Source organism: Ciconia boyciana, chromosome 16 (assembly GCF_034638445.1).
Source record: "Ciconia boyciana chromosome 16, ASM3463844v1, whole genome shotgun sequence".
NCBI classification, from domain to species: Eukaryota; Metazoa; Chordata; class Aves; order Ciconiiformes; family Ciconiidae; genus Ciconia; species Ciconia boyciana.
In genome coordinates, this window is record NC_132949.1 from 14,746,613 (window position 1) to 14,770,830 (window position 24,218).

At 71.2% G+C, this 24,218-nt stretch overlaps 5 protein-coding genes across 8 annotated transcripts; 4 read left to right on the top strand and 1 right to left on the bottom strand.

Annotated features, from left to right (window-relative positions):
* Positions 1 to 130: 130 nt before the first annotated feature.
* On the top strand, positions 131 to 1,678 carry LOC140660301 (ubiquitin-like FUBI-ribosomal protein eS30 fusion protein). Its single transcript, XM_072881029.1, is given in 6 exon segments — positions 131 to 275; positions 926 to 1,006; positions 1,119 to 1,144; positions 1,146 to 1,261; positions 1,353 to 1,408; positions 1,520 to 1,678. Coding segments are annotated over 5 exon segments (399 nt in total). The 5' UTR covers positions 131 to 275; positions 926 to 931; the 3' UTR covers positions 1,646 to 1,678.
* A 234-nt stretch (positions 1,679 to 1,912) lies between these two features.
* ZNHIT2 (zinc finger HIT-type containing 2) lies at positions 1,913 to 4,707 on the top strand. Of its 4 annotated transcripts, none has more exons than XM_072881026.1 (2): positions 1,913 to 3,904; positions 4,069 to 4,707. In XM_072881026.1, the coding sequence occupies exon 1, from the start codon at positions 2,181 to 2,183 to the stop codon at positions 3,270 to 3,272; it is 1,092 nt and encodes a 363-aa protein (XP_072737127.1). In that variant the 5' UTR covers positions 1,913 to 2,180; the 3' UTR covers positions 3,273 to 3,904; positions 4,069 to 4,707. The 4 variants fall into 4 exon arrangements, with proteins under 4 accessions (XP_072737127.1, XP_072737129.1, XP_072737128.1 ...); XM_072881028.1 differs by having other exon boundaries at positions 1,913 to 3,864; positions 4,358 to 4,707; XM_072881027.1 differs by having other exon boundaries at positions 1,913 to 3,794; positions 3,905 to 4,707.
* A 61-nt stretch (positions 4,708 to 4,768) lies between these two features.
* TM7SF2 (transmembrane 7 superfamily member 2) lies at positions 4,769 to 14,687 on the bottom strand. The gene is made up of 8 exons (XM_072881541.1): positions 14,666 to 14,687; positions 14,259 to 14,535; positions 13,116 to 13,157; positions 12,366 to 12,533; positions 11,424 to 11,521; positions 7,026 to 7,106; positions 6,830 to 6,952; positions 4,769 to 5,576 (listed from the first exon to the last, which is right to left on the bottom strand). The coding sequence occupies exons 1-8, from the start codon at positions 14,685 to 14,687 to the stop codon at positions 5,422 to 5,424; spliced, it is 966 nt and encodes a 321-aa protein (XP_072737642.1). The 3' UTR covers positions 4,769 to 5,421.
* Positions 14,688 to 17,013: 2,326 nt separating this feature from the next.
* LOC140660564 (zinc finger protein-like 1) lies at positions 17,014 to 20,065 on the top strand (the record flags this gene model as incomplete). Its single annotated transcript, XM_072881542.1, has 6 exons — positions 17,014 to 17,150; positions 17,517 to 17,625; positions 17,727 to 17,838; positions 18,802 to 18,986; positions 19,709 to 19,784; positions 20,013 to 20,065. Coding segments are annotated over exons 2-6 (528 nt in total), but the record flags the coding sequence as incomplete, so codon positions are not given.
* Positions 20,030 to 22,061, top strand: LOC140660299 (zinc finger protein-like 1). The gene is made up of 3 exons (XM_072881024.1): positions 20,030 to 20,098; positions 21,139 to 21,250; positions 21,875 to 22,061. Exons 1-3 carry the CDS (start codon positions 20,068 to 20,070, stop codon positions 22,032 to 22,034), a joined length of 303 nt encoding a protein of 100 aa, XP_072737125.1. The 5' UTR covers positions 20,030 to 20,067; the 3' UTR covers positions 22,035 to 22,061.
* Positions 22,062 to 24,218: the final 2,157 nt, after the last annotated feature.

Below are 24,218 nucleotides of genomic sequence, written 5' to 3' on the forward strand. Positions count from 1 at the left end.
GGGGCGGGGGGGACCAGCCCGGCCACGCCCCTCCGCATCGCGTTGCCATGGCGACCACCCGGCTCCGCCCTCCCCGCTCCCACGGGCGGGGCCGCGGGGGCTGACGGGAACGCCACTGGTTCCAGTACCGCCGCCATCTTGGTAGCTCCGGGGCGGCGGCGTCAACACGCACGCACGTACGCGTGACGTAATGGCGCCACACACCCCCCAAGCCCGACGCATGCGCAGAGCCGCCCTCTCCGCGGTGCGGTCCCGGCTGCTGAGGAGACGCTGAGGTGGGGCCGCGGCCCGGGGGGGGCCTGGAGGGTTATTGGGGGGCCGGGGTCGCCCTGGGAGGGGCCGGCTGGGGAATATGGGGGGCTCGGGGGTGTCTGGAGGGGGTTATGGGGGTCTGTGAGTCTTTGGGGAACGTGGAGGGTTATTGGGGGTCGGGAGGGGATTATGGGGGTCTGGGAGGCTTTGGGGGGCCCTGGAGGGTTGTTGGGGGCTTGGGGTTTATGGGGGCCTGGGGGAGCTGTGAAGCCTCTGGGGGCTGGAGGGTTATTGAGGGTCGGGAGGGAATTATGGGGGCCTGGGAGGCTTTGGGGGCATGGAGGGTTGTTGGGGGTGTTATGGGGCTGGGGGGCCTGTGGAGGCTCGGGAGGGTCCCCAAGGCCCTGGGGGGCCCTGAGGCTGGAGGGCCAAGGAGAGTTTTGGGGGGACTGTGAGGACCTGGGGGGAGTTGCTGCCCCAAACACCCCCAGCCCCCCAAAACACCCCCATTCCCCCCCGGCAGAGATGTGGGGGCCAGGAGACCCCAGGGCCACACCCCGGGGCATTTCACAAGCTGGGGGCAGCAGTAACACCCCCTCTCACCCCCCTTATTCCTGAGGGTCCCCCCTTTTTGGAGGGGGGACACCCCTAAACTTCCCCCTCGTCCCCCCAGGCCACCATGCAGCTCTTCATCCGTGCCCAGTCCCTCCACACCATCGAGGTCTCCGGCACCGAGACCGTCGCCCAAATCAAGGTGAGCCCTTGCGGAAATTGGGGAGGGTCCCCCCAAAAATAAGACCCTTTTTGGGGTGACTGACCCTTTTTGGGGTAACTGCCCCCCCCCCCGGTCTCTGTGTCCCCCCCAGGCGCAGGTGGCGGCGCTGGCGGGCGTCCCCCGAGGACCAAGTGCTGCTGTTTGCGGGGGCCCCCCTGGACGATGACGCCGTGCTGGGACAGAGCCCCCTCCCTGAATTCGCCACCCTGGAGCTCTCCACACGCCTCCTGGGGGGTACGTTGGGGGGGGGGTTAATTATCAGGGTGCTCGTTAAGCTAACGAGCCAGCCACGCCCCCCTAACACCCCATTTTCCTTCCCCCCCAGGGAAAGTCCACGGTTCCCTCGCCCGTGCCGGCAAAGTGAGGGGCCAGACCCCCAAGGTGAGCGTTGGGAGGGGTTTCCCCCAATTTTGGAGGGCTCCCCACAGTTCGGGGGGGGCTCCCAGAATTTTGGGGACCCCCCCTTGACCCCCCCCTTTCCCATCCCCGCAGGTGGCCAAGCAGGAGAAGAAGAAGAAGAAGACGGGCCGAGCCAAGCGGCGCATGCAGTACAACCGCCGCTTCGTTAACGTCGTCCCCGGCTTCGGCAAGAAGAAGGGCCCCAACGCCAACTCCTGAGCCCCGGCCTCAGTAAACGGCAACGAAATTGGGGCCGGTTTGCGGCTTTTTGGGGCTTGGGGGGGCCTTTTTTAGGGTTTTTTGGAGGTGTTTTAGAGGTTTTCGGGGGGATTTCAAGGAGTTTGAAGGGGATTGGGGGTGAAAGCGGCCCTCGAGGGGGGTTAAGGCGGGGCCCCGAGCAGCCGGCGGGGCAGTTAATGAGTGCTGGTTAGAGGGAAGGGGGGTAATTAGCGTTAATTAGGAGCGGGGGGGGGTTGGGGGTAATGAGAGGGGGGCAGCGCACGCTTGTGTGGAGGATGGTTGTGTACGGCGGGGGCGGAAATAGCCGAGCGCTGCCGGAAATATCCGAGTGGCGGCGGAGGGCGGCCGAGGGGCGGGGAGAGCCGAGCGGCGGCGGAAAGAGCCGAAGCGGAGCCGAGCCGGGAGCGGGAGGAGCCGAAGCGAGGGCGGGGCGGGCCGAGTACTCCCGAGCGGAGCCGAAGCGAGGGCGGAAACTCCCGAGGCGGAGCCGGAAGAGGCAGAGTCACCCGCCAAGATGGCGGCGCCCGGCGAGGAGGCGCCGTGCGGCCTGTGCGGTGCGGCCGCCGCCCCCTACACCTGCCCGCGCTGCAACCGCCGCCTCTGCTCCCTCGGCTGCTACCGGGGCCACGGCGGCTGCGCCGAGGCCTTTTACCGCGAGCAGGTGCTGCAGGCCCTGCAGGCCGAGCGGGGCTCCCCGCCGGGCCGCGACCGCCTGGACGCCGCCCTCCGCCGGCAGCGACAGCTACGCGAGGCCGAGGATTCGGCGGGGCCCGTAGGCCGCGACCTGTGGGAGAGCCTCAGCCCGGCGGAGCGGGCGGATTTCCAGCGGCTGCTGAGCTCGGGGGAGGCGGCCGCGCTGCTGCCGGCCTGGAGACCGTGGTGGTGGCGGCGGCGGCGGCCCCGGCGCCCGGTGGAGGAGCTGGGGGAGCCGCGACCGGACGAAGAGGAGGACGAAGAGGGCGAGGAAGCCTTGGCCGGCCCCACCCCGCCCCTGCCCGCCGACGTCCCCCCCCTGAGCAGCTTCCCCGGCCCCCCTCCCTCCCCGCTTCTTCCCTTCCAGCTGCCCAACGTCCTCTACGGCTACGCCTTCGCCCTCAGCCTGCACGGGGGGGACGAGGCGCTGCTGCCCGAGCTGCCCGCCGCCGCCCTCGACGTCTCGGCCGCCCTCCGCACCCGCCGCGTCTTCTCCTCGGCCGCCGAAGCCCTTCGCGCCGCCCGCTACGACGCCGAGGTCGCCGGTTACCCCCGGTGCCCCTTGGGCGACGCCGGGACGGTGCTGGCCGTCGTTCAGCTCCTGGAAGGGCGCGACCGGCGGGACCCCGGCGCCGACGCGGGCGCGGCCCTGGCGCACCTGGAGGAGCTGCTGCGGCGGGGGGGCCGCGCGGTGCCCCCCGAGGAGCGACGCCGCTTCGGCAGGGCCCGCCGCAAGTGCCGGTACCTGCTGGCCTGGAGCCGGGCGGCGGCGGCGGCGCTGGCGGAGCTGGCGGAGGAGGCCCGGAGGGTCCACGCCGAGGTGGCGGAGGAGGAGAGGGGTCTGGGGGGACCCCCCTGGGACGGGGAGCGCGTCCGGGGGGGGGAGGGGCGGCTGGTGGAGGAGCTGGATTAAGGATCGGGCCCCGGAAGGGCGCTGGGGAGGGACGGGGCTGCTGGGGAGGTGGGAGAGAACCCGCTCGTGAAGGAGCCGGGCTAACGAAGGGCCGCTCGTTAAGGGCTGGGACTAACGAGCGTTGAGGGAAATGGCGGCAGGAGAGAACTCGCTCATTAAGGCCAGGACTAACGAAGGGCTGCGGAACCAGGCCCGGGAAAGGTGCTCGTTAAGGAACCGGGCTAACGAAGGGCCGCTCGTTAAGGGCCGGGACTAATGAGTGTTGAGGGAAATGGCAGCAGGAGAGAACCCGCTCATTAAGGCCAGGATTAACGAACGTTGAGGGAAACAGTGCTGGGAGAGAACCCGCTCGTTAAGGGTCAGGACTAACGAAGGACTACGGAACCAGGCCCAGGGAAGGTGCTCGTTAAGGAACCGGGCTAACGAACATCTGCTGCAAAGGGACTAAAAAAGCCGCTCATTAAGGGCCGGGACTAACGAAGGTTGGGGGAAATGGCGGCAGGAGAGAACCCGCTCGTTAAGGCCCAGACTAATGAACGAACGCTGCAATGGCGCCAGAAAAGCCGCTCATTAAGGGCTCGGACTAACGAAGGTTGAGGGAAACAGCGCTGGGAGAGAACCCGCTCGTTAAGGCCAGGACTAACGAAGGACCGCAGAACCAGGCCCAGGAAAGGTGCTCATTAAGGAACCGGGCTAACGAACATCTGCTGCAAAGGGACTAAAAAAGCCGCTCATTAAGGGCCAGGACTAACGAACGTTGAGGGAAACAGCACTGGGAGAGAACCCGCTCGTTAAGGGTCAGGACTAACGAAGGACCGCGGAACCAGGCCCAGGAAAGGCGCTCATTAAGGAACCGGGCTAACGAACATCCGCTGCAATGGGACTGGAAAAGCCGCTCGTTAAGGGCCGGGACTAACGAAGGTTGGGGGAAATGGCGGCAGGAGAGAACCCGCTCGTTAAGGCCAGGACTAACGAAGGACCGCAGAACCAGGCCCAGGAAAGGTGCTCATTAAGGAACCGGGCTAACGAACATCCGCTGCAATGGGACTGGAAAAGCCGCTCGTTAAGGGCCGGGACTAACGAAGGTTGAGGGAAACAGCGCTGGGAGAGAACCCGCTCGTTAAGGGTCAGGACTAACGAAGGACTACGGAACCAGGCCCAGGGAAGGCACTCGTTAAGGAACCGGGCTAACGAACATCCGCTGCAATGGGACTGGAAAAGCCGCTCGTTAAGGGCCGGGACTAACGAAGGTTGGGGGAAATGGCGGCAGGAGAGAACCCGCTCGTTAAGGCCAGGACTAACGAAGGGCCGTGGAACCAGGCCCGGGAAGGGCGCTCGTTAAGGGCCGGGACTAACGAAGGAGCCCTGGGGGCCGTTGTGGGGGTCACTGTGCCGCAATAAACCCGAATCCCAACGAGCCGGAGCCGGTAACGAGCTGGGGCGCTGGTTAATTGGGGGCACTAACGAACGGGGGGGTAACGAGGCAGGACGGGGGGGGGCCTCGAGGCTTTATTCCAGGCAGGAGCGGCGCGGACGCCGTGGGGCAGAGATGTGTGGGGCCCGGACGCCTGGCTCCTGCCGTGGGGCAGAGACAGGGGGGTGCAGATGTGTGGGGCACAGACATGGGGATCCTGCTGTGGGGCACTGATGTGTGGGGCCTGGACACTGGGGGTCCCGCCGTGGGTCGCAAGAGCCTGGGATCCCGCTATGGGGTGTGGAGATGTGGGGCCTGAACGCGTGGGTCCCAGATGTGGGGGTCCCAGACACCAGGATGCTGCTGTGGGTCGCGCTGTGGGTCATGCTATGGGTCCCAGACACCAGGATGCTGCTGTGGGTCGCGCCGTGGGTCATGCTATGGGTCCCAGACAAAGGGATGCCACCGTGGGTTGCGCTGTGGGCCTGGGACATGGGGATGCCACCGTGGGTCCCGCTGTGGGTCGCGCTGTGGGTCCCAGACGCGGGGATGCCACTGTGGGTTGTGGTGTGGGTCGCGCCGTGGGCCCCAGACACGGGGATGCCGCCGTGGGTCGCGCCGTGGGCCCCAGACACGGGGATGCCGCCGTGGGTCCCGGCCACAGGGACGCCGCCGTGGGTCACGCTATGGGTCCCGGCCCCGGGGACGCCGCCGTGGGTCGTGCCGTGGGTCGCGTCAGTAGATGTGGGGCAGGAGGCGGTGGGGCACCCGCTGGCAGAGCAGCGCCCAGGCCCGGCCCAGCTCCCGCCGGCACCGGCGCTCGGCCACGGCCGCCCGGTGCTCCCGCAGCGCCGCCCCCGCCAGCACCGGCACCAGCGGGGGGGCCAGGCCTGCGGAGCCGGGGGCGGCGGGTGTTGGGGGGCACCGGGGGGCACCCGGGTGTCGGGGGATGGGGAGGGGGTGACACCCAGGGGACCCAGATGGGGGGGGGGACCCGGGGGGGACCCCAGGTGTTGGGGGGGAGGACCCAGGTGTCGGGGGATGGGGAGGGGGTGACACCCAGGGGACCCAGATGGGGGGGGACCCAGGCGTCGGGGGGGGATGGGGAGGGGGTGACACCCAGGGGACCCAGATGGGGGGGGACCCAGGCGGATGGGGGGGCACCAGGGGAGACCCAGGCGTCTGGGGGGGCGGGGGGATGGGGTGACACCCAGGGGACCCAGATGGGGGGGGCACCAGGGGGACCCAGGCGTCTGGGGAGGGGGACCTGGGGGGGACCCCCAGGTGTTGGGGGGGGGGGAGGACCCAGGTGTCGGGGGATGGGGATGGGGTGACACCCAGGGGACCCAGATGGGGGGACGGGGCCCAGGTGTCTGGGGGGGCAGGGGGGATGGGGGTGACACCCAGGGGACCCAGATGGGGGGGGCACTAGGGGGACCCAGGCGTCTGGGGGGTGAGGGGGATGGGGGTGACACCCAGATGTTTGGGGAGGACCCAGGGGTGGGACCGGGCGGGACCCAGGCGTCTGGGGGGGAAACACACCCAGGGGACCCAGATTTTGGGGGGGGGGGGGGGGAGACACCGAGGTGTTGGGGGGGTGAGGGGACCCGGCGGGGGGGGGAGTCGGGGGACCCAGGTGTCGGGGGGTGGGGATGACACCCGGGGACCCAGATGTTTGGGGGCACCCAGGCATTTGGGTGGGGGTGAGAGGGACCCGGGGGGACCCAGGCACCCTGGGGGGCAGGGGGTGTCCGGGGTGGGGGCACCCAAGGGGTGCGGGGACCCGGGGGGGTCAAGGGGGCCCGGGGGTGACACCCAGGGGACCCAGATTTTGGGGGACACACACACACGACGCCCCAACACTAAGGGGTGTGGGGGCACCCAGGCATTTGGGGGGGGTCAGGGGGACCCAGGCACCCTGGGGGCGGGGGTGTCCGGGGTGGGGGCACCCAAGGGGGTGCAGGGGACCCGGGGGTGGGGGGTGACACCCAGGGGACCCAGATTTTGGGGGGGGACACGACACACGACACCCCAACACTAAGGGGTGTGGGGGCACCCAGGCATTTGGGGGGTCAGGGGGACCCAGGTGCCCGGGGGGGGGGGGGGCACCCACGCACACGCGGGGGGGCCGCGGGGTGCTCACCGCAGGGCAGGCTCCAGGCCAGCGCCATCAGCAGCTCCCCCAGGTGCTCCGGGCGCCGCACCCGCCCCCACCACCCCCCCGCCAGCAGCAGCCGCCCCGTGGCCGTGGGCACCGTGGGGAGACCTGGGGGGGGGAGGGGCGGACCCGGGTGTCGGGGGGGAGGGGGAGGACACGGGGGCCGCCCCCCCCCACGCACCGGCCAGGCGGGGGTCGCGGGGGTCGCGGCTGAAGAGGCTCCTCTGGGCCGCGGCGCCGTGGGAGATCCAGAAACCCACGGCTGGGGGGGGCGGGGGGGTCAGTGCCCCCGGGACCCCCAGCCCCTCCCGGTTTCCCCAGTAGCCGCTTCATACGCCCCCAGTAACCCCCCAGTAACGCCCCAATCCCCCACCGCACCCCCGGTGTGTCCCCCCCATCCTCCCAGTACCCGCTCCGGTCCCCCCAGTCCCTCCCAGTCCCCCCAGTCCCCTCCATTTCCCCCCCAGTCCCCATCCCAGTCCGTCCCAGTTCCCCATTAACCCCTCAGTTCCTCCCAGTCCCCCCTCGTTTCTCCCCATGACCCCTCCCAGTGCCCCCATTTCCCCCATCTCCCCCAGTCCCCATCCCAGTCCCCCCAGTGCCCCCAGCCCCTCCCAGTCCCCCAGTGCCCATCCCAGTCCCCCAGTGCTCCCAGTCCCCATCCCAGTGCCCCCAGTCCCCATCCCAGTGCCCATCCCAGTCCCCCCAGTGCCCATCCCAGTGCCCCCCAGTCCCCATCCCAGTCCGTCCCAGTTCCCCCATTAACCCCTCAGTTCCTCCCAGTCCCCCCTCATTTCTCCCCATGACCCCTCCCAGTGCCCCCATTTCCCCCATCTCCCCAGTCCCCATCCCAGTCCCCCCAGTGCCCCCAGCCCCTCCCAGTCCCCCAGTGCCCATCCCAGTCCCCCCAGTGCTCCCAGTCCCCATTCCAGTGCCCCCAGTGCCCATCCCAGTCCCCATCCCAGTCCCCATCCCAGTGCCCCCAGTCCCCATCCCAGTGCCCATCCCAGTCCCCCCAGTGCCCATCCCAGTCCCCATCCCAGTCCGTCCCAGTTCCCCCATTAACCCCTCAGTTCCTCCCAGTCCCCCCTCATTTCTCCCCATGACCCCTCCCAGTGCCCCCATTTCCCCCCCATCTCCCCCAGTCCCCATCCCAGTCCCCCCCAGTGCCCCCAGCCCCTCCCAGTCCCCCAGTGCCCATCCCAGTCCCCCCAGTGCTCCCAGTCCCCATTCCAGTGCCCCCAGTGCCCATCCCAGTCCCCATCCCAGTCCCCATCCCAGTGCCCCCAGTCCCCATCCCAGTGCCCATCCCAGTCCCCCAGTGCCCATCCCAGTCCCCATCCCAGTCCGTCCCAGTTCCCCATTAACCCCTCAGTTCCTCCCAGTCCCCCTCATTTCTCCCCATGACCCCTCCCAGTGCCCCCATTTCCCCCATCTCCCCCCAGTCCCCATCCCAGTGCTCCCAGTCCCCATCCCAGTCCCCCCCAGTGCCCCCAGCCCCTCCCAGTCCCCCCAGTGCCCATCCCAGTCCCCCCAGTACTCCCAGTCCCCATTCCAGTGCCACCAGTGCCCATCCCAGTGCCCATCCCAGTGCCCCCAGTCCCCATCCCAGTGCCCCTCCCCGTGCCCATCCCAGTGCCCATCCCAGTCCCCCCAGTCCCCATCCCAGTCCCCCAGTCCCCATCCCAGTCCCCCCAGTGCCCCCAGCCCCTCCCAGTCCCCCAGTGCCCATCCCAGTCCCCCCAGTGCCCCCAGTCCCTCCCAGTCCCCCCAGTGCCCATCCCAGTCCCCCCCAGTGCTCCCAGTCCCCATTCCAGTGCCCCCAGTGCCCATCCCAGTGCCCCCAGTCCCCATCCCAGTGCCCCCAGTCCCCATCCCAGTGCCCATCCCAGTGCCCCCAGTGCCCATCCCAGTGCCCATCCCAGTCCCCCAGTGCCCATCCCAGTGCCCCCAGTCCCCATCCCAGTGCCCCCAGTGCCCCCGTGCCCATCCCAGTGCCCATCCCAGTGCCCTCAGTGCCCATCCCAGTGCCCCCAGTGCCCCCGTGCCCATCCCAGTGCCCCCAGTGCCCCCAGTGCCCCGTGCCCACCGTAGAGCAGGCCGCAGGCAGCGGCAGCAGGCAGGGGCAGGCAGCGGGGCCGGCGCAGCAGCAGCAGCGCGGGCAGGGGCCCCCGAGGGGCAGCCAGGCCAGCGCCCCAAAGAGCCCCAGGAACCCCCCGCGCCCCCGCCGGGACCCCCGCAGCGCCTGCGGGCGGCGCCTGCTGGGACCCCGCGGCCCCACCCCCACGGGGCACCCCACGGCCCCCACGCCCCCACGGGGCACCCCACACCCCCCACTGGGGACCCCACACCCCACGGGGGACCCCGCACCCCCCACACCCCCCACTGGGGACCCCTCACCCCCATACCCCCACTGGGGACCCCACAGCCCCACGGGGGACTCAACACCCCCCACACCCCCACGGGGGACCCAGGTGGCCAGGCAGGACCCCCCCACCCAGTGGTTGGGTGGGACCCCCACACCCCGACACCCCCACGGGGGACCCAGGCGGGCGGGTGGGACCCTGCACCCCTACACCACCCCCCACTGGGGACCCGGGTGTTCGGGAGTGGTTCCCCCTCCCCCCATAGAGCACCCGGGTGTCCCGAGGGGACCCCACCCCCCACGAGGAACCCAAGGGTGGGGGACCCTGCGCCTCTCCCACGGGGATCCAGGCGTCCGGGTGGGACCCCACACCCCCACGGGGGACCCCGTGTGTCCCCCCCGGGGATCCCACAGACCCCCCACGGGGACACCCCCCACGGGGGACACCCCCCACGGGGGACGCCGCCGCCGGGTGCCCCCACCTGCAGGCGCCGCAGCAGGAAGAGCCCCTGGGCGGCTGCCACCAGGGCGAGGGGCAGCGAGGGGCCCCCCGCAGCCGCTGCTGCTCCCCCAGCGCCAGCACCAGCACCAGCCCCTGGGGACACGGGGACATCGGGGACACGGGGGACATGGGGGACGTGGTGACATGGGGGACACGGGGGACATGGGGGACATCGGGGACACGGGGAGATGGGGGACACGGGGGACATGGGGGACATCGGGGACACGGGGAGATGGGGGACATCGGGGACACGGGACACAGGGGACATGGGGACGTGGTGACATGGGGGTCACAGGGGACACGGGGGACATGGGGGACACGGGAGATGGGGGACACGGGGGACACAGGGGGACATCAGGAGACGGGGGCATGGGGGCCATGGGGTCACAGGGGACACAGGGACACGGGGGACATCAGGGACACGGGGAGATGGGGGACACGGGGGACACAGGGACATGGGGGACATGGGGGACATCAGGGACACGGGGGATGGGGGACACGGGGACATGGGGGACATCAGGGAGATGGGGGCCATGGGGTCACAGGGGACACGGGGACATGGGGAGATGGGGGACACGGGGGACACGGGGGACATGGGGGACACGGGGAGATGGGGACACGGGGGACATGGGGGACATCGGGGACACGGGGAGATGGGGGACATCGGGGACACGGGACACAGGGGACATCGGGGACGTGGTGACATGGGGGTCACAGGGGACACGGGGGACATGGGGGACACGGGAGATGGGGGACACGGGGGACACAGGGGGACATCAGGGAGACAGGGGCATGGGGGCCATGGGGTCACAGGGGACACAGGGACACGGGGGACATCGGGGACACGGGGAGATGGGGGACACGGGGGACACAGGGACATGGGGGACATGGGGGACATTAGGGAGATGGGGGCACAGGGGACATGGGGTCACAGGGGACATGGGGGACATGGGGGACATCAGGGACACGGGGGATGGGGGACACGGGGGACACGGGGACATGGGGGACATCAGGGAGATGGGGGCATGGGGGCCATGGGGTCACAGGGGACACAGGGAGATGGGGGACACGGGGACATGGGGAGATGGGGGACACAGGGACATGGGGACATGGGGAGATGGGGTCACAGGGAGACACGGGACACGGGGGGACATCAGGGACGTGGTGACATGGGGGTCACGGGGGACACGGGGACACGGGGGGACACGGGGACATGGGGAGACACAGGGGGACATGGGGAGATGGGGGCACGGGGGTCACAGGGGACACGGGGGACACGGGGACACCCAGGGGCGGGGGGGCGCTCGCCGTTCCCCCTTATCTGCCCTGTGACCCCTTCGGCCCAGTGCTCCCAGTTCCTCCCAGTTGCCCTCAGCAACCCCGGTCCCCCCCGTCCCCCCCTTCCTCCCCAATTCCCCCCCGTTTGTCCCCAGTCCCTCCCAGTTCCCCCAGTCCCTCCCATTCTCCCCAGTTCCCCCACTGCCCCCAGTCCCTCCCAGTCCCCCCGTTCTCCCCACTCCCAGTCCCCCAGTTCCCCCAGTCTCCCCAGTTCTCCCCAGTCCCTCCCAGTTCCCCCGTTCTCCCCACTCCCAGTCCCCCAGTCCCCCAGTCCCTCCCAGTGCCCCCAGTCCCCCAGTCCTTCCCAGTCCCCCGTTCTCCCCACTCCCAGTCCCCCAGTCCCTCCCAGTGCCCCCAGTCCCCCCGGGCCCTACCCAGGCGCAGAGGCCGGGCCGCTCCCAGCAGAGGGGCTGGGGGGGCTCCAGGGGGGGGCCCAGCTCCCGCCCCACGAAGAACTCGTACACGGGGTGCGCTGGGGGGCACGGCCTCAGCACCCCACGGCCGCCCCACGGCACCCGCCACTGCCCCACAGCACCCACAGCCGCCCCACGGCACCCGCCACTGCCCCACAGCACCCACGGCTGCCCCACAGCTGCCCCACGGCACCCATGGCTGCTCCATAGGACCCACAGCACCCATAGCACCCCCATATTTCACAGCCACCCCACGGCACCCATGCCCGCCCCATAGCACCCACAGCACCCATGGACACCCCATAGCACCCATGTCTGCCCCATAGCACCCATGGCCACCCCATAGGACCCACAGTACCCACAGCACCCATGGCCACCCCATAGCACCCCATATTTCACCGCCACCCCATGGCACCCATGCCCACCCCATAGCATCCACAGCACCCATGGACACCCCATAGCACCCATGGCCGACCCATAGGACCCACAGCACCCATAGCCACCCCATAGCACCCATGGGCACCCCATAGGACCCACAGCACCCATAGCCACCCCATAGCACCCCCATATTTCACCGCCACCCCATGGCACCCATGCCCACCCCATAGCATCCACAGCACCCATGGACACCCCATAGCACCCATGGCCGACCCATAGGACCCACAGCACCCATAGCCACCCCATAGCACCCATGGGCACCCCATAGGACACACAGCACCCATAGCCACCCCATAGCACCCCCATATTTCACCGCCACCCCACGGCACCCATGCCCGCCCCATAGCATCCACAGCACCCATGGCTGACCCATAGGACCCACAGCACCCATGCCCACCCCATAGCACCCACAGCACCCATGCCTACCCCATAGCACCCCCAGCCGCCCCCCCAGCCCCCACTCACCGCCGCCGCCGCCCCCCCGGAGCCGCTGGCAGCCGGCGAGGAGGAGGCCGAGGCCGAAGGCCACGGCGCAGGCGGCCGCCGCCAGCTGGGGCAGGAGGGGGCAGAGGGGGGGCAGGGGGGCCCCCACGGCCAGCGCCACCCCCAGCCCCACCCCCAGCGCCACCAGCCCTGCCCCCGCCGTTAGTGGGGACCCGGGGCTCGGGGAGCACCCTGACCCCCACCCCCCAAAAAGGGACCCACATATGGGGGAGCACCCTGACCCCCCCGAAGGGACCCAGGGTCTGAGCACCCTGACCCCCCCAAAGGGCACCCAGGGGTCCGGGAGCACCCTGCCCCCCCAAAGGGACCCACGTGGTGGGGAGCACCCTGACCCCCCCCAAAAGGGACCCAGGGACCCTGGTGTTGGGGTGCCCTCGCCCCCCCAAAGGGCATCCAGGGGTCTGGGAGCACCCTGCCCCCCAAAGGGACCCACGTGGTGGGGAGCACCCTGACCCCCCCAAAGGGACCCAGGGGTCTGAGCACCCTGACCCCTCCCCCCAAAGGGCACCCAAGGGTCCAGGAGCACCCTGCCCCCCCCAAAGGGACCCAGGGACCCTGGTGTTGGGGTGCCCTCGCCCCCCCGAAGGGACCCAGAGGTCTGAGCACCCTGCCCCCCCCCAAAGGGACCCACGTGGTGGGGACCACCCTGACCCCCCAAAGGGCACCCAGGGGTCCGGGAGCACCCTGCCCCCCCGCCCCCGCCCCACTCACCGCCGAGGTCGCGGAGGGGTCGGGGTCGCTGTCACCCGGGGCCTGGGGAGGGGCGTCCCCCGCGTCACCCGGTGTCACCCGGTGTCACCCCTGGCCCCCGCCATCCCCGTGCCCCAAAGCCCCCACCCCCACCCCCCAGGATGTCCCCACGGCCCGGCCATGCCCATCCCCCATGGCCCCACACCCCCCACCCCTGTCCCCCCAGCCCCACACCCCCCGTGTGCCCCCGTGTCCCCAAAGCCCATCCCCCACCCCCATCAGCCCCATCCCCCACGCCCCCGAAGCCCCCATGTCCCTCCGTCCCCCCTCCCCCAACCCCCTCCCCCGCATCTCCAAAGCCCATCCCCCACCCCATCAGCCCCATCCCCCACGCCCCCCATGTCCCCATGTCCCTGCCGTGCCCATCCCCCAAAGCCCCCATGTCCCCCTCCCCCGTGTCCCCAAAGCCCATCCCCCACCCCCATCAGCCCCATCCCCCACCCCCCGATGTCCCCATGTCCCTGCCGTGCCCCTCCCCCACGCCCCCCACCCCACCCCTCCCCCGTGTCCCCTCACCCGGGGGCCGCAGCCAGGTCCCCGCCCCGTGGGCGAGCACCCAGGCCAGGACGATGCCGAGGGCGGGGGGTCGGCAGGGCCAGGGGGTCCCCACCCTCCCCCAGCCCCACCCCCCGGGCCCACGCACGCGCCCACCGATCCCAGCAGCCCCAGCGGCAGCAGCAGCGTCAGCGCCCCCGCGCCTGGGGGAGGGGTGAGCCCGGGCATCCTCCCCCACCCCGGGGGACCGGGCACCCCCTCCCCCACGGGGATCCGAGAGCTCGGCTACTCCCTCCCCCACCCGCGGGGGACCCGGGAGTTCACATACCCCCTCCCCCACCCCGGGGGACCGGGCACCCCTCCCCCACCCCAACCCCGGGGACCCTGCCCCTCCCCACGGGACCCGGGAGCCTGCGCACCCCCTCCCCCACCCTGAGAGACCCCAGGAGCTCGGGCACCCCCGCCCCTCCCCAAGGGGACCCGGGAGCTCGGGTACTCCCCTCCCCACCCCCGGGGGACCCAAGGGTCCGGGCACGCCCCTCCCTCCCCTCCCCCTCCCCGGGGTCCCAGGAGCTCAGGCACCCCCGCCCCTCCCCCGCGCCCCCTTACCCCAGGGCCCCCCAAATTCCATCTGGGGGGGGGGAGGGGCTCTGGGGGGCTCCATAGGCCCCGCCCACCGGCGCGAGGGGGTGGGGGAGGGTCGGGGGGCGCCCGGGCAACCCCGCCGCGGACACCGGCCTCGGGCCCCCGCCCCCGGGGGCGTGGCCCAAACACGCCCCGCCCCCAACCCTCCCCACAGACCACGTGACCCCGCCCAGCCGCGCGCAGGTGAGGTCACCGCGCCACCCGCTGATTGGCTGGGGCACCCCGCGCGGCCACGCCCCCGCTTAAAGAGACAGGGGCGCGGCGGGGGGGAGGGCGGGCAGCGCGTGACGTCACGCCGGCGCCCCTGCAAGAGCCGTGACGCCATAGGTGACATCATCACACGCATTCACACACCCCTCCCCCAGGCTCACCAGCCCGCGGGAAGAGGCTCATTTAATGGATAGGAGCGGGGGGAGGGGCTGGCGGGGGGGAGGGGCGGCCGGTGGGGGAGGGGCGGCCGGGGTCCCTCGCCGTCGGGGGTCCCTCGGCGGGGAGGGGCCCCTACTCCACGACGAGGCGGAAGCGCTCGGCCTCCTCGAACTGGGCGTTCATGCGGGCGGCCCAGGCCTCCAGCTCCCCCAGCTGCGGGGTCAGGGGTCAGGGGTCAGGGGGTCAGGGGCCCCTCCCCCAGCTCCTCCCCCATCGCTGGGGGGAGGGGATGGGCATGGGGACATTGGGGGTCGTGGGAGCACGGGGGACATGGGGATGCTGGGGGGCAACGATGACATCAGGGGGGTCACAGGGGCACCGGGGTCATGGGGACAGCGGGGGGTCATGGGGACACCGGGGTCACGGGGACACCGGGGGGCCCAGGGGACACCGGGGGGCATGTGATAGCGGGGGGCATGGGGACATCGGGGAGGTCACAGGGGGCCATGGCGATATTTGGGGGATGGTGGGGACACCGGGGGCGTGGGGACATGGGGGGCGTGGGGACATGGGGGCCATGGTGATACCCGGGGGGCAGGGGGACCCTGGGGAGGGACACGGGGGGCATGGGGACACTGGGGGCAGGGGGACACTGGGGGGCAGGGGGACACGGGGGAGGGGCATGGGGGGGGCCATGGGGACACGGGGGCATGGGGACACTGGGGGGCATGGGGACATGGGGGAGGGGACACGGGGGGCCATGGGGACACGGGGGGCCATGGGGAGGGCAGGGGGACACGGGGGAGGCCATGGGGACACGGGGGCCATGGGGACACGGGGGAGGGGACACGGGGGGCCATGGGGACACGGGGGGGGCATGGGGACACGGGGGGGACACGGGGGGCCACTCACGTCAATGGGCGCCACCTTCTTCTTCCTCCTGCGCTCGGGGCCGAGGCCGATGCCGGGCAGGCCTGGGGGGGCAGGGGGACACGCGGGGGGAGGCTGGGGGGACGTTGGGGGATGGGGGACAGCGGGGCCCCCAGCCCGCGGGGGACGCAGCCTCCAGGCGGCTGTAGGAGCGCCGGACCCGGGGGCCACGGCGGGGGGAGGGGAGGGGGAGGGGAGGGGGAGGGGAGGCGGGGGACCCGGGGAGGCGGGGGGCGCGGGGCGGGGGGACGGGCAGGGGGAGGGGGACCCGAGGGGGGCGGGGACGTTCTCCTTCTGGCTGCAGAGCTGTGGGGGAGGGAGGGGTCAGCGGGGGGAGGGGAGGGGGCAGGGGTGTCCCCAAGGCCGTCCCTGCCCCCTGGGGACACCCCAGCCCTTGGCCCCGCCCCCTTGGGGACACCCCGTCCCCACGTCGTGTGTGTCCCCCCCCGACTCACCCGGGGCTCCGCCGAGAGGGCAAAGGTCGGTCACCAACCTGTGGGGGAGGGGAGAGGTCAGCGGGGTCAGGGGTCAGCGGGACCCTCCCCCACCCCCGGGTGCCCCCCGTTCTGGGGGGCTGTGACCCGCAGGCACCCCGAATCGCGACACCGGGGGAGGGGGACGACGGCGACACCTGGGTGACCCCTCCCCCTGCCCCCCGCCCCTCCCCCACTCACCGGGTCCTGCAAGCCCCGGCTCCTGCGGGGGAGGGGCGCCCAGGGGGGGCCCCCCCGGGGGGCCGAGGCCACCGGGGGCCCGGAGCTGCGTCGCGCTGCTGGGGGAGGGGGGGCAGGGGGCGCTGGGGTCCTGCCCCCAACTGCCCCCAACCACCCCCTGGGACCCCAAGTGCTCCCCCATTGCCCCATAGATCCCCCTTAGACCCAGCCCCCACCCCGGCCCCTGCTTGGGCCCCCCCGCCCCACAGACGCCCCCAGGGCTCCCCATTGCCCCATAGATCCCCCATAGACCCCCACCCCAAAGCCCCCCCCATGCCCCCTGCCCCATATGTTCCGACCCCCAGTTGCCCCCAGCCCCCCAATTGCCCCATAGGTGCCCAGCAGAGGCCCCCATGGGCCTCCCCTGCCCCATAGACCCCCTGCCCCCCTGCCCCATAGCCCCCTGCCCCATAGCCCCCACCCTATAACCCCCCGCCCCACAGACCCCCCATGGCCCCTCCCCCGCCCCATAGACCCCCCGCCCCACAGACCCCCATGGCCCCTCCCCCATGGCCGCCACAGCCCCTCCCCGCCCCCCATGGCCCCCACGGCCCCTCCCCCCTCACCCCCCGGGCTCGCTCCCGCCGATCGCCGCCGCCCGCCGCCGCCTCCCGCCATCGCCGTTCGAACCGCCGGAAGCGACGTCACGGGCCGGGCGTGCGCACGCGCGGCGCTGAGGGTGGGGCGGGGGGCGGGGCCCGGCCGCCATCTTGAGAGTGGCGCCAGCGGCTCCCCCCCCCCCGGCTGGGCCACGCTTCCGGGGAGAAGCCGGACGTGACGTTATCAAGGAGCGACGAGCCCGGAAGCGCCGTGCCAGCGGGGCAGCGCGTCGCCATAGGAACCCGTGAGCGGGGCCGGGCCGGGGGGGAGCCCCGGGGGGAGGGAGGGGTCCCGGACCCCTGGGTGCCCCCGGGGGGGGAGGGGCTCCTCGGGTTGGGGGGAGGGGCTCCTGGGTGCCTGGGTCCACTGGGGGAGGGGGCTCCTCGAGGGGAGGGGCTCCCGGCCGCCTTGGGTCCGTTTGGGGGAGGGGGAGGCCCGGGTCCCCCCAAAGCCCCGCATCCCCCCCTTGGGGCCCCCGTGTTCCCCCCTCCCCCAAGGCCTGGGTCCCCTCTGGGGGGGGAGGGGGCTCCTCGGGGCGAGGGGGGAGGGGGCTCCTCGAGGCGGGGAGGGGCTCCTGGCCCCCCGGACTCCTGGGTCCCGTCCCCCCCAGCCCCGCCATGGGCCTGTGCAAGTGCCCCAAGCGCAAGGTCACCAACCTCTTCTGCTTCGAGCACCGCGTCAACGTCTGCGAGAGCTGCCTGGTCAGCGGCCACCACAAGGTCAGGGGGGGCTGGGGAGGGGCTTCGGGGGACCCCACCGCCCCCCACCCCCCCCACCCCATACAAATGTGGGGGTGCCCCCCCCCGTTCTCCCCCCGCAGTGCATCGTGCAGTCGTACCTGCAATGGCTGCAGGACAGCGACTACAGCCCCGACTGCCCCCTCTGCGACAGCCCCCTGGCCGCCCGCGAGACCGTCCGCCTCGTCTGCTACGGTGGGGGCACCCCCTTTGGGGGCTGGGGGAAAGGGGGGCAGGGGGCTGGGGGAAAGGGGGCGGGCCCTAACTGTCATTTCGGGGGTGGGGTACCCTGAAACTGCCTTTGGAGGGGTCAGGGAGCCTCGAAACTGGTTTTTAGGGGGTGGGGGCCTCAAGACAGCTCTTTTGGGGGTGGGGGGCCCTAAAAGTGCTTGGGGGTGGTGGGGTGCCCAGAAACTGCCTTTGGGGGCCGGGGAGCCTTGAAACTGTTTTTAGGGGGGTGGGGGCCTCAAAACAGCCTTTTGGGGGGTGAAGAGGGCTTGAAGCATCCTTTTAGGGTGGGGGCCCCAAAATTGTGCTTTTGGGGGTGGGGAGGCCTTAAAACTGTTTTTGGGGGTGGGGTACCCTGAAACTGCCTTTAGGGGGTTGGGGAGCCTCAAAACTGGTTTTTAGGGGGTGGGGGCCTCAAAACAGCTTTTCTTGGGGGTGAGGGGGCTCGAAGCATCGTTTTGGGGTGGGGACCCCAAAACTGTGCTTTTGGGGGGGGCCTTCCAACTGCTTTTGGGGGTGTGGGGTGCCCGGAAACTGCCTTTGGGGGTTGGGGAGCCCCAAAACTGCCGGGGGCTCAAACCCAGCGTTTTAGGGCGCAGGGGGGGCTCCAACCTCCCCTTTTGAGGGTGGGGGCCTCGAAACCGCCATTTTGGGGGTGGAGGAGCCTTGAAGCTGATTTTTAGGGAGTGCGGGGGCTGAAACAGCTTTTGGGGGGCTTGGGGAGCCTTGAAACTGCACTTTTGGGGGCGGGGGCCCAAGCCGCCATTTTAGGGGGCGGGAGCCTTCAAAATCATGGTTGTGGGGGAGGCGGGGGGGCTCGAAACCGCCATTTCGGGGGGATGGGGAGCCTTGAAGCTGCTTTTTTTTTTTAAGAGGGGCCCCCGAAACCGCTTTTTCGGGGAGGAGCCTGACCCCCCCCGCCCCCCCCAGACGTCTTCCACTGGTCGTGCCTGGCGGGGCGGGCCCGGGCGCTGCCCCCCGCACGGCCCCCGCCGGCCACCGCTGCCCCACGTGCGGGGCCCCTCTTCCCCCAACCTGGAGGGCCCGGTCGCCGCCGCCCTGCGCGCCCGCCTGGCCTCCGCCCCTGGGCCCGCCCCGGCCTCGGCCTGCCCTTGGTGAGCACCCCGAAACCCGCCCAGCCCCCCGGCACCCCCAAAATCCCCGGCACCCCAAAACCACCCCCGGCACCCCTGAACCCCCGGCACCCCCAAAATCCCCCAGCGCCCCAAAACCACCCCCCGGCACCCCTGAACCCCCGGCACCCCAAAATCCCCCGGCACCCCTGAACCCCCGGCACCCCAAAACCACCCCCGGCACCCCTGAACTCCCCCGGCACCCCCAAACTCCCTGGCACCCCAAAACAACCCCATGCCCCCCCCAGCACCCCTGACCCCCAGGGACCCCAAACGCCCTCAGGCACCCACAGACCCCCCGGGCACCCCAAAACCCTCTTGTTCCCCCTGAACCCCCCAGCACCCCCAAACCCCTCAGCCCCCCAAACCCCCCCTGGACACCCCCATGCCCCCCCCCAGCACCCCTGACCCCCAGGGACCCCAAACCCCTCTGGGTACCCCAAAACCCTCTTGGCCCCCCTGAACCCCCCAAGCACCCCAAAACCCCCTGGCCCCCTCAATCCCCCCAGCTCCCCCAACCCCCACCCCGGGCACCCCTGAGCCCCCCAGGGACCCCCAACCCTCCCCCGCCCCCCCGCACTCACGCCCCACCCTGAGCACCCCCAACCCCACCCCAGGGGACCCTCCCCCCCAGCCCCCCTGGACTCCCCCATCCTCACGGGGGCCCCCCTTTAACGGGGGTCCCCCCTCCCCGTGCCCCCCAGATTGAGGACGCGGAGGCGACGCCGGACCCCGACCCCGCGGCGGAGGCGGGCGCTGGCAGCTGGGACGGCTTCGGCGGTGAGGGGGGCACCCCAAAACCCCCCGCACCCCCAACCTCGGGGGGACCCTGGGGACCCCCAGCACCCCCGGCACCCCCTGACCCCCCCCAAGGGAGCTCGGGGATTCCCCCCCACCCCCGCTACCTCTGGGACCCCCAGTCTCTGTGGGGACCCCCACCCCAAGGGGGCACCCCAGCCCCCCATTTTCTGGGGGCCCCCACCCTGACCCCCGTTTCTCTCCCCACAGCCCCTGTGACCCCCCGAGCCCCCCTCGAGCCCCCCCGCCCCACGCCGTCGTCCACATGGGTGCCGAGACCCTCACCCTGCACTCGGGTAAGCTCGGGGGGCTGGGGCACCCCGCTATGGGGCTGGGGCACCCTGCTATGGGGCTGGGGCACCCTGCTATGGGGCTGGGATTCTGCTATGGGGCTGGGGCACCCCATTGTGGGGCTGGGATCCCCTGCTATGGGGCTGGGGCACCCTGCTATGGGGCTGCGACTCTGCTATGGGGCTGGGGCACCCCATTATAGGGCTGGGACCCCTGCTAGGGGGCGGGGACCCTGCTATGGGGCTGGGATTCTGCTATGGGGCTGGGGCACCCCATTGTGGGGCTGGGACCCCCCGCTATGGGGCTGGGGCACTCTACTATGGGACTGGGATTCTTGTTATGGGGCCGGGATTCCTGCTATGGGGCTGGGGCAACCCCTTATGGGACTGGGATTCTTGTTATGGGGTTGGGGCACCCTGCTATGGGGCTGGGACTCTTTACTATGGGGCTGGGGCACCCTGCTATGAGGCTGGGACCTCTTGTTAGAGGGTGGGGACCCCTCGCTATGGGGCTGGGACCCCACGCTATGGGGCTGGGGCAACCCCAGAAGCACTGGGACCCTGTTATGGGGCTGAGGGCTTCAGGGGGTCCCAGGACCCTGTTGGGGGCTGGGGGTGTTGGGGTTGCCCTTGCTGTGGGGCTGGGGGGGCCAGCTCCTCGCTATGGGGCTGAGGGGGATTTGGGGGGTCCCCAGATCTCCGCTGTGGGGCTGGGGGGTTTGGGGGGTCCACAGGTCTCTGCTATGGGGCTGGGGGGCCAGCTCCTCGCTATGGGGCTGAGGGGGATTTGGGGGTCCCCAGGTCTCCTCTGTGGGGCTGGGGGTTTGGGGGTCCCCAGGTCTCTGCTATGGGGCTGGGGGGCCAGCTCCTCGCTATGGGGCTGAGGGGGATTTGGGGTCCCCAGATCCCCGCTGGGGGGCTGGGGGGGTTGAGGGGGGCTTCCATGGGGCTGGGGGCATCTCAGGTCCCTGCTATGGGGTGGGGCTGGGGGGCAGATCCCTGCTGAGGGATTTTGGGGGGCCGCCCCCTAACTCCCCCTCCCCCAGGCTCGGGGCCCCGCAAGCCTCTGGGGGGGCGCGAGAGCCGGGGTCCCCCCGACCGTGACGAGGACAAGTACCGGCGGCGACCCCCGCTGGCCTGGCTGCCCCCCGCCCTCAGGTGGGGCTGGGGGCGCTTGGGGGGCTGGAGGGGGACACATGGGGGGCACTTGGGGGGCTGTTGGGAGGCACTTGGGGGGCAGGAGGGGACACATGGGGGGCACTTGGGGGCTGTTGGGAGGCACTTGGGGGCTGGAGGGGGGACACATGGGCTGGGGGGCACTTGGGGGCTGGAGGGGGCCACATGGGGGCTGGGGAGCACTTGGGGGACACATGGGGGAGTGGGGGGCACTTGGGGGCTGGGGAACACATGGGGGCACTTGTGGGGCTGTTGGGAGGCACTTGGGGGCAGGAGGGGGCCACTTGGGGGCTCGAGGGGGGATATGTGGGCTGGGGGGCACTTGGGGGGCTGGAGGGGGCCACTTGGGGGCTGGGGAGCACTTGGGGGACACATGGGGGAGTGGGGGGCACTTGGGGGCTGGAGGGGGACACATGGGGGGCACTTGGGGGGCTGAGGGGCACTTGGGGGCTGGGGGAGCACATGGGGGGCTAGAGGGGGCACTTGGGGGCACTTGGGGGCTGGGGAGGTACATGGGGGGCTGGGGGGGATCGGGAGGAGCTGGGGGCGGATAAGGGCACTTGGGGGTGCCCCGCCCCTCCCCCTCACCCTCGGCCCCTCCCCCAGGTGCCGGGCGCGGGGCCCCCGCCCCCCTGCTGGTGCTGGCGCTGGGCGGGGCCGTGGCCTTCGCCGCCCTCCTCCTCCTCCTGGGGAGCCTGGGGCGGGGGGGCGGGGGGACCCGGCCCTGGAGCCCCTGCACAACCCCCACCTGCGCGTGGGGCACTGACCCCGCCCCCCGCCCCCCAAATCCCTCCCCCCCGGGGCACCGCCCCCCGCCCACCCCCACCCCGCGGAGTGAATAGCCACGCCCCGTGGGGCGTGGCCCCCTTGGAGGGGGCGTGGATGATGGGGTGGGCGGGGTCTCCGGGGGGCGGGGTCTCCTGCGGGCCCGCCCCTCGCTCCAGGGGTAATAAATCCCCCGCGGGGGGCGGAAGCGAGAGGGGGAGCGTGGTCATGGGGCTGCCGGGAACCAGCGCCTCCCAGTGCCTCCCAGTGCCTCCCAGTGCCTCCCAGTAACCCCTCCAGTGCCTCCCAGTAACCCCCAGTGCCTCCCAGTAACCCCCAGTGCCCCCCAGTAACCCCTCCAGTGCCCCCCAGTAACCCCCAGCGCCCCCCAGTAACCCCTCCAGTGCCCCCCAGTGCCCCCCAGTAACCCCTCCAGTGCTTCTCAGTAACCCCCAGCGCCCCCCAGTAACCCCCAGTGCCTCCCAGTAACCCCTCCAGTGGCCCCCAGTAACTCCTCCAGTGCCTCCCACTAACTGCTCTAGTGCCTCCCAGTAACCCCTCCAGCGCTCCCAGTACCCCCCAGTGCCCACCAGTACCCCCCAGTGCCTCCCAGTAACCCCTCCAGTGCCTCCCAGTAACCCCCAGTGCCTCCCAGTAACCTCTCCAGTGCCTCCCAGTAACCCCTCCAGTGCCCCCAGTGCCCCCAGTAACCCCTCCAGTGCCTCCCAGTAACCCCCAGCGCCCCCAGTGCCCCCAGTAACCCCTCCAGTGCCTCCCAGTACCCCCAGTGCCTCCCAGTAACCCCTCCAGTGCCTCCCAGTAACCCCCAGTGCCTCCCAGTAACCTCTCCAGTGCCTCCCAGTAACCCTCCAGTGCCCCCAGTGCCCCCCAGTAACCCCTCCAGTGCCTCCCAGTAACCCCCAGCGCCCCCAGTGCCCCCCAGTAACCCTCCAGTGCCCCCAGTAACCCCAGTGCCTCCCAGTAACCCCTCCAGTGCCTCCCAGTAACCCCCAGTGCCTCCCAGTAACACCCAGTGCCTCCCAGTAACCTCTCCAGTGCTCACCAGTGCCTCCCAGTAACCCTCACTGCCCTGCAGCTTCTCCCACAGCTTCCCAGTGCCCCCAGTAACCCCCAGTACCCTCCCAGTGCCCCCAGTTTCTCCCCCAGTGCCTCCCAGTATCATGCCAGTGCCCTCCCAGTGCCCCCCAGTTTCTCCCACAGCTTCCCAGTGCACTCCCAGTATCCTCCCAGTAAACGCCAGCTTCTCTCAAAGTCTCCCAGTAACCCACAGTGCCTCCCAGTACCTCCCAGTTTCTCCCAGTACCTCCCAGTCTCTCCCACAGCTCTCAGTGCCCCCGGGACCTCCCCAGTATCCCCCAGTTTTTCCCATTGTCCCCCAGTTTCCTACCAGTGCCCTCCCAGTAACCCCCAGTTCCTCCCACAGCCTCTCAGTGCCCCCAGTACCCTCCCAGTACCTCCCAGTAACCCCAGTGCTTCTCCATACCACCCCAGTGCCTCCCAGTAACCTCCCAGTGCCCTACCAGTACCTCCCTAGTGCCACACAGTGCCTCCCAGTACCCTCCCAGTAACCCCCCCAGTGCCTCCCAGTACCCTCCCAGTAACCCCCAGTGCCTCTCTGTACCACCCCAGTGCCCCCAGTACCCTCCCAGTACTCCCAGTGCCTCCCAGTACCCTCCCAGTAATCCCCAGTGCCTCCCAGTACCCTCCCAGTAACCCCCAGTGCCTCTCTGTACCACCCCAGTGCCCCCAGTACCCTCCCAGTACTCCCAGTGCCTCCCAGTACCCTCCCAGTAACCCCCAGTGCCTCTCTGTACCACCCCAGTGCCTCCCAGTACCCTCCCAGTGCCCTACCAGTACTCCCAGTGCCACCCAGTGCCCCCTCACTACCCTCCCACTCCCCCCCAGTCCCCCCAGTGCCCTCCCACCCTGCTCCCAGCTGAGCGCCCCCACCGCTTGTTCGGTCCCGCCCCTCCCCCCGGGGGGGGACACCGGGGGGGGGACACTGGGGGGGGGTGACACCAAGGGGGGGTGACACCATGGGGGTGACACTGGGGGTGTCCCCATGGGGGGGACAGTGGAGGGGTGACACTGGGGTGGGGTGTCCCCATGGGGGGGTGACACCATATGGGGGGTGACATCAAGGGGTGTCCCCATGGGGGTGACA

Excerpts from the sequence above, each read along its gene's own strand:
- ZNHIT2 (XM_072881026.1), top strand. The coding sequence starts at position 2,181 with ATGGCGGCGCCCGGCGAGGAGGCGCCGTGCGGCCTGTGCGGTGCGGCC.
- TM7SF2 (XM_072881541.1), bottom strand. The coding sequence starts at position 14,687 with ATGAGCCTCTTCCCGCGGGCTG. Across the intron at positions 14,536-14,665 it reads GAGCCTCTTCCCGCGGGCTG|CGGGGGCGTGGCCGCGCGGG; the intron begins GTGAGCCTGGGG and ends TGTCTCTTTAAG. Across the intron at positions 11,522-12,365 it reads CCGGGGGGGCGGCGGCGGCG|CGCACCCCGTGTACGAGTTC; the intron begins GTGAGTGGGGGC and ends CGTGCCCCCCAG.
- LOC140660299 (XM_072881024.1), top strand. The coding sequence starts at position 20,068 with ATGGGTGCCGAGACCCTCACCCTGCACTCGG. Across the intron at positions 20,099-21,138 it reads GACCCTCACCCTGCACTCGG|GCTCGGGGCCCCGCAAGCCT; the intron begins GTAAGCTCGGGG and ends CCCCTCCCCCAG. Across the intron at positions 21,251-21,874 it reads TGGCTGCCCCCCGCCCTCAG|GTGCCGGGCGCGGGGCCCCC; the intron begins GTGGGGCTGGGG and ends CCCCTCCCCCAG.